At 36.6% G+C, this 7,305-nt stretch overlaps 1 protein-coding gene across 3 annotated transcripts in view; it reads left to right on the forward strand.

Annotated features, from left to right (window-relative positions):
• LOC107663978 (dual specificity mitogen-activated protein kinase kinase 5-like) overlaps positions 1-3,868 on the forward strand; it is a 72,677-nt gene extending 68,809 nt beyond the window's left edge. For 2 of the 3 annotated variants that reach the window (XM_016454421.1, XM_016454422.1), the window contains exon 22: positions 1,634-2,601. In XM_016454421.1, the coding sequence (XP_016309907.1) occupies positions 1,634-1,744 (111 nt within the window). In that variant the 3' untranslated portion in view covers positions 1,745-2,601. Of the gene's footprint in view, positions 1-1,633; positions 2,602-3,847 lie in introns of those variants that run through there. The other variant, XR_001631410.1, reaches the window with a different exon arrangement.
• Positions 3,869-7,305: the final 3,437 nt, after the last annotated feature.

A 7,305-nucleotide genomic window follows, 5' to 3' on the forward strand; every position in this document is an offset into this window, starting at 1 on the left:
GCACTATCCAAACTTAAATTGTTGTAATTTATGAACACTTTGGAATACAGACCTAAGGTTGGTCTCTTTTTAAAGAAGAAAAACAGCAGATTATTGCAAAAGTGGTATCTTTTCAAAAGATTAAAGTATTAAAAAGTTATAGAAGTTTACATTTACTGTAAATAAAATGCACTATATTAATTGTATTTTATTTTATATATAATAAATATTTTACATAACATGTTTTACTCTAAAATTGGTATAAAATTAAAGCCTTGTGTCTAAATAAGTTATGTTCCAAATTTGAAGTTGATACTAAAAAAATTGAGGTTCCTGTGAGATTTTATTTTATTGTTTTTATGCACTTTTCTGTCACAGATGTTTTTTTCTGTCACAGATGTCTAGATTTCTCTGACAATATTACTTCTATCCCACCATATATGGAATCCGGAGACTCAGACCTTTCCAATGATATGTTTTTTGTCAAGATTATAAAAAGGTTTGATTCTAAAAGACCATAATGTATTTTGTAATATGACACTTGACACTGCCTACTAAGGGGGAGGAGACCGCCAAAAGATTTTAAAGTACCATTTCCATGGTAAAGCAAGGTCCGATTTCAAAATGGTTTTCACAGGATGAATCTTGGGCTTCTAAGCTTTCCAATGATATATAATTTATGATTATTACTAAAAGATTTGATAGAGAAAAAGGACAACAACAAAAAAGAGCGCCAAGCGTCCCACAGGTGGGACGGTGACAGTTAAGGGGTTAAGAGACTTAATTTCCAAGTCCAGACTTGGGCCAAAAGTGCCCATAGGAGAAGAATTATGAGATGAACTCTCTCCTCTGTCTATCGCTGGGGTCAGAGCCTCACCTGAGCAGGCAGGCTCAACATGAAGAAGCATATGACTGCAGCAGGTCCGCTTGAGAAGCTGGCAGCAAGGCCGTGTGATTGATGAGATGGGTGGCTGGTAGAGTCGCCCCTCAGGACTGCCCTCTCCAGCACTCCAGCACTGAGAGTGATTAACCTCACTGTGGCACAGGCAGAGCTCACCATTAAGAGGACAGAACGATTGATGGTAGAGCGTTGTCCTCATTGAGAGAGAAAGAAGGAAAGAATGAGAGAGGATGCTGTAGTGGTGAAAGGGTATGAGAAGACCATCAAAGGTGTTCAGTCTGCGTCAAATGAACATCAGATTAAGAAACAGTTGTTTGTTTCAATTCAGATTGTATTTCTTCACAATTAAGGCTTCCTAATGATTTTGTATTTGGATCACTGTCCTTCAATTGCAAGTTGAACTATTTAATGATAAGTTGGTACTTGAGATGCTTTGCATCAGAAAAATCAACACTCATTTACACTGCTCATTCTGCTACTGTTTATCTATGTTGAATATAGAAAAGAAAATCAGTTGGCATCATCTTGACATGAACATAACTGAAATCTGTAAACTGTATCTGTCTTTTTAATTTGTATGCCACACCACAGTGAGATTTATGGTTTCAGAATGATGTGCTTACTGTATAATTTTGATGTCTTTGAACAAGAACATAATTGTTGTTCAGTCTCCATTACTAATTTATATTGCTGTTATGTATCAGTGAAAAATCATTTGCCTCATTCTGTTTTTTTTCCTTTTCCTCCCTTCAGGACCACCCCTTTATCATGCAATATAATGATGGCAACACTGAGGTCGTGTCCATGTGGGTGTGCCGCAGTCTAGAGGAGCGCAAAAGCCAGCAAGCACAGAGACTCATGTGAACAGCAGCGGCACCAGATGGAATTCTGGGATAATATGGTGTCCACATTTCCTCCCTTTACTCTTCCACTAAACCTAGAGAAGCAGCGGCTGATCTTGCAGCACCTCACATAGAGCACCTCCTCGCAGCCTTGAGTTAAATGGTGCATGGTGAGAGAACTGCTATGAGTCCAATGCAGATTATGCTAGCATCCTGCAAATGAGGATTTTAACCGTGTATGTTGGTTTGCATCGATGCAAATCTTTAACTTTGTTCTTCTGCAGTGGGTTTCTTTTCACTTTCTATGCAGATTCCAAAGTAAATGTTTTTGCAGAAGCAGACTTTCTTGCGGGGGGCTGTTGCTTGCTCGACTTTTCTCGAGATTTAGTTCCTGTGGGTTTGGATTTGAGAGAAAATACTGTCTCTGTCTGTACTTAAAGCAACAATCTGGTTTTGCCAAAACATTGTGGGCATGTCATAAATCATCTCGGTTTTTAAATATATGGGCTTGTGTCGAGCATTGCTCCCTGCTGCAGTGCAAATCATGCTGCTGTTGTTTTAAAAGCCACTTTTTGTTGAGTTTTACAAATGGCCTGCCAGTTGTGGCAATACACCATTGAAGATGGAAAAATGTGATGCCTTGTTATGGTGGAAGGCTAGTGTGGATGATATTTTAGATAGTCCAGCAGCAGCCGACTGTAATGATACATGAGAGGCCAGTGGATTTGGTTCTTGCCCTCATCCAGCATAAGCCCAGCTGTGAACTTTATTCAAGGGGTTCATGGGAATTGGTTACTTTGATTTGGGCATTGCCTTAATCTCTCTTTTAAGGTCATTTTATACAAGTTTAGCTCTATGTACACTACTGTGTAAAAGTTTGTAATCTTTTGTCATTTTGTTTTTTTGTATTCTGTAAGGAAGAATTAAATTGAACAAAATTGACAGTAAAGACAATATTATGGAAGATTTCTGTTGCAAATAAATGTTGTTCTTTTGAATGTCCTGCAAAGAGTACCATGTTTGCCTCAAAAATATGAAGCAGCCCAACTGTTTTCAACAGTGATTAAATGTTTCTTGAGCACCAAATCAGTGAAAGTGACGTGACATGTGGCCAAGTGTGGTGTCCCATACTCGGAATTAGTGCTCTGCATTTATCCCATCCAGCATATGGGATATACCAGAGAAATCAGCATATGAGAATGATTTCTGAAGAATCATGTGACTGCTGTAAATTCAGCTCTGCCATTGCAGGAATAAGTTACATTTTAAAACATTAAAAATATAAAAGTTATTTTAAATAGTAATAATATTTCACTTTTTGTTTTACTATATTTGTGATCAAATAAATTATGCCTTGGTGAGCATAAGAGACCGCTTTCAAAAATGTTCAAAAATCTTACCGACCACAAACTTTTGAGCAGTAGCATACGTTTTAATATTATACAGCAACTCGGACAAGTCTAGTTAATATTTTCCCATAAGTCTTTGATAAAAGAAAATCTCTAAAATGAATTCAGATGAGAACCTGCGTATTCTTAGATCACATTAGCAGATGCAGATTAGCACAGCAGGTGCAAGAATGGCAATAGTGACTCAGCACCCTTTTAAACCTGAATTCCTGTTAAACTAGAAACGAATAAAATAGTGAACAAAGTCCTTATATAATGTATGCATCTAAATTCACTGACTTAACTTACTGTTAAGTGTTCCTTCACTTAGGATTTTATCAAAGCAAATCAGCAACCTCCTTACATTAACCACATCAGGCCATCACATCTGCCTTCTTTTCTTATATTTATGTGCCATTTTAATGTCTCATCAGTATTACTTTTTTTTAAATGCAAGTGCCAGGTATTTTATTTAGATATTGTGGTTCATCCTTGCCTGTGTCTTGAAAAAATATCAAAATTATTACACCATTGGATATGACTGCCAGGCCAGCACACAATGGAAGAAGAGCATTTTTTTGTAATGAAGAATGTGTATAGTTCTGAAAATGTAGTTGTCACATACCAAAGCCAAATACATTCGTACATTGTTGGAGTTTTTAAGCTGCATTATAAGTTATGTTATTTGTTGCACCTATTTCTTAATCTGTACAACTATCTCAAAATTCATTTCTTAGATTTTAATGACAACCGGGCCAAAACTAAATCTATGAGGAACAAAAACAACCATGTGACTACCTAATTTTGCAATTGAGGTGAGGTTTGCACATAAAGGTGATTTTTTTCCCAATAAAACCATTCAGATCTTATTGATTCATTTGTCTGCATTCCATGATTTGTGAAGACAACATGTGGTGCTGGTGCTCATATAGCACACCTCTCTGGACCATTTGCAGGATCATTCAGGTCCAAAGCAAAAACATGCAATATCAGTTATGTTCTCTGAAGAAAATTCACCAATGCAAGACTGTACGGATTTAACCATGCAATCTTTGCGTAAATGTATTTACATGTAGCTGTCTGTATTCTAAGACCTGCTAAAGTTATTTATAAGATAAATAATTTAGTATACGGTATTATAAACCTACTTCCATCTTCAAAGACATTTATTCATTTAAGATACTCCTCTGGATTAAGTTTAGGTTTATTCCTCATATGATTAGCATTACATAGTTTACACTTTGTGTGTTTGAAAGGATGGTATTTGATTACACATAATTCATTAGTGGTCATGGGATGCAGTTTTGGTCCAGTGTTTTCCGAGTGTTGGGGTCCGTACAGGATGACTACAATGGGGAGGACAGGAATCTGATATGGAGGTCGGAGTCACTCTCCTCTCCACATGAGTGCATATTGAACCGGATCACTGTTAGTGTTCACTTACACAGTCCAACCTTAATGTTTACAATAACACTGTGCATCGGATGTAACATTATGGTGATCAATACAAAAAGCATAATGAATATCCACACACACACACGCATTATATATATATAAGTATACGTATAGATGGTGGCAAAAAAATAAATTTTGTCAGCCCTTGTTTAAATAAAAAAAGGGAGTTCATTGTTTTTGACATGGATCTTTAACTTGATAAATAGTCCTTGTCAATGGAAAAATAGCCAAACAACTGTAAGTCATTTTGTCCCACGTTTGCATTTTAGGGTCAAACAACAGTCCAATCCAAAGGTCTCATTAGTGCATCATTCTAGGGACCCAGCAGCTAAAGGCCCTCAGTATTCCTCCTCCTTCAGCTGTTGGGGCCCATATACCGCTGCTCTAATGCGACCTTTCTCCTGCAGTCCAGTTTGATTAGCGCGGGGGCCGGACGAGCACCGAAAGACCTGTTCACAGCCATTAGCGAGATTCCTTTATCAATGTCTAGTAATTAAAATGTCACCACTTAATTTTCAGGCCATGGTGAACCTCTTGTAGCAATCTTTTCCTAATAAAAACAGTAATCGAAACGCTATTTTCACTCGAAACAAAAAGGTTGCGGCAGGCGACTCGGGGGTGTCAAGGCGACAGAGATCAATATGAGAGAAGCTGACTGATCTCGCGCTAAAGTGAAATTTATTGGGGTCGTGCTTTTATACTGCACGGATATACCGGTGACTGTAGAACACTGCTTTTCAGCTGATTCGTTTATTAAACCTCTCTTGCTGAATTAGTCTGCCTTTGATTTATGCGCCAATCTTCGCAATGACCTCCAGGACAGCATCTCGTATTTTTCGAAAACACACTGGTTTAAATCTAAAGTGTTTCCGTCTTTGTTGTTATCAACAATAGCATGAGCTTCTTAGTAAAATAAAATGTTAAGGAAAGAAAAAAAGTGTTATTGCATTTTATACTCTCTTATTATTATGCTGTGGATTAAATAAAATTGGTGATTTGAATATTAACCCACTCCAATAGCCTAAATAAAAAAATATATAGAGTTGTCTGGTCTCTTGACCATTGTCTTTAGTTCTCTAAAACGGCAACCAGAGGGCATCAGTTCAAACTGTCCTGTAAAGGTGTCCAGTCAGCAGATGATGGCATTAGCTTTTTTTTTTTTATTATTATTAAAGTGCCTTAAATATATTTGTGCCTGACTCATTCCGATAATACTGACTACTATAATCAGGTTGGTCTATTTATTTAGTCTAGTCTGTTGTCCGAACCATTTGTCACTACTGACAGATTCAAAATAAAAGAAGTTGTGCGGTAATAAATACCGATGTTGGTAAGTATTAAACTAAATTAAAGTAATTTTATTGCAACTTCATGTGCGATACAACTAATTATATTTTAAGAACACGTTTTTAATCCTAATTTTATGCAAAAGAACATTTACAGTGCACTATTTAATGAAGACGTTTTGTTTTCTCGATTCTTTCTTTCACACTCAGCAACTGGCCTATATAAAGTTTCTTTAATTAATTTACTCATGCATGTGTAATATAATAGCTTGTATATTAATGAGCCAATAATGGCATATGTCGTCCTGAAACACAATATTTATCGTATTGATTCAACCGTTATGTAAAAACAATCATTGATTATTTAATAGCATGTCAGAGAGGTTACTAAGCACATCAAGTTTAACACAAAACAACCTGGTCGGTAGTAAATTAATAGTGATAAATATAGCCTATGCAACCATTAAATGACTTCAAATGCATTTTTGTTAGAATGATTTCAATATTTCGAGGTGGTACATGAACGTGCACTGCTTACACATTTCTAGGAGGGATATTCTTCTCAAAGGTCTGACTAAATGATGGCAGGGTAGCTTGTTTAATGACGGCTGTTGTGTAGCTGTACCTGCTCGTGGGAGGATCCAGTCTTGTAGGACATGTGAGCCCCTGTCTCCCCGCCATAAACACTAACAATGCTGCTTTGAGTCAGAGCTCTAAATAATTAACAAGAAAGGAATAATTACAGAATAAAATTGTAATTATTGTTGGGCCAGAACGAAGCTTCTTGGTTGTGAAAGGAGACACGTCCAGGCAGATCTGGTTAAAGTTTCCCTTCCTATTAAAATTGAATTAGGTTAAGCCGGTGGCCCCATGGTCACAGGGCATACTGAGCATCGCTTGACAGATTTTTAAACTTTCCCATTCGTTTTCAATGACGATATAAACTAACTATACTTTATGCTTTTAAAATGTATTTATTTATTTACTTATTTTTTGCTCAAACATTTTGGGATAGTTTATAATAAAAACTCATCAATTTAGTCTACTTGTGTCAAATAGCCAATGACGCAGCCTATCCATATGCCTAGATACATGTTCACTTAACGCAAAACACAGTTTAGCTTGAAGGCAGTTCTGATGTAATGGCTCTGCTAAGAAGAAGAATCCCTCTAAGGCATTTTTTTTGGACATTATTAACTAATTGATTCCGGGTAATTGTTAACATTTTATATAGCCTAATTAACTACCGTTTAATCAGGTCTGTTTTGACACCTCAGCGAATGACGGAAGGTAGCCTAATAAAATAGGCCTACGGTTGCTGTAATAATTACATGGGATGGAAAAAATGTAACAAAACCGATAAGTGAATATATCACTTGTTTAAGACAGATATTTCACTTGCTTAAAACAGACTCCAGTGATTTTTTTATCCAACGTCTGTCTTTTGTCAAACC

Source organism: Sinocyclocheilus anshuiensis, unplaced genomic scaffold (assembly GCF_001515605.1).
Source record: "Sinocyclocheilus anshuiensis isolate Anshui unplaced genomic scaffold, SAMN03320099.WGS_v1.1 scaffold2129, whole genome shotgun sequence".
NCBI classification, from domain to species: Eukaryota; Metazoa; Chordata; class Actinopteri; order Cypriniformes; family Cyprinidae; genus Sinocyclocheilus; species Sinocyclocheilus anshuiensis.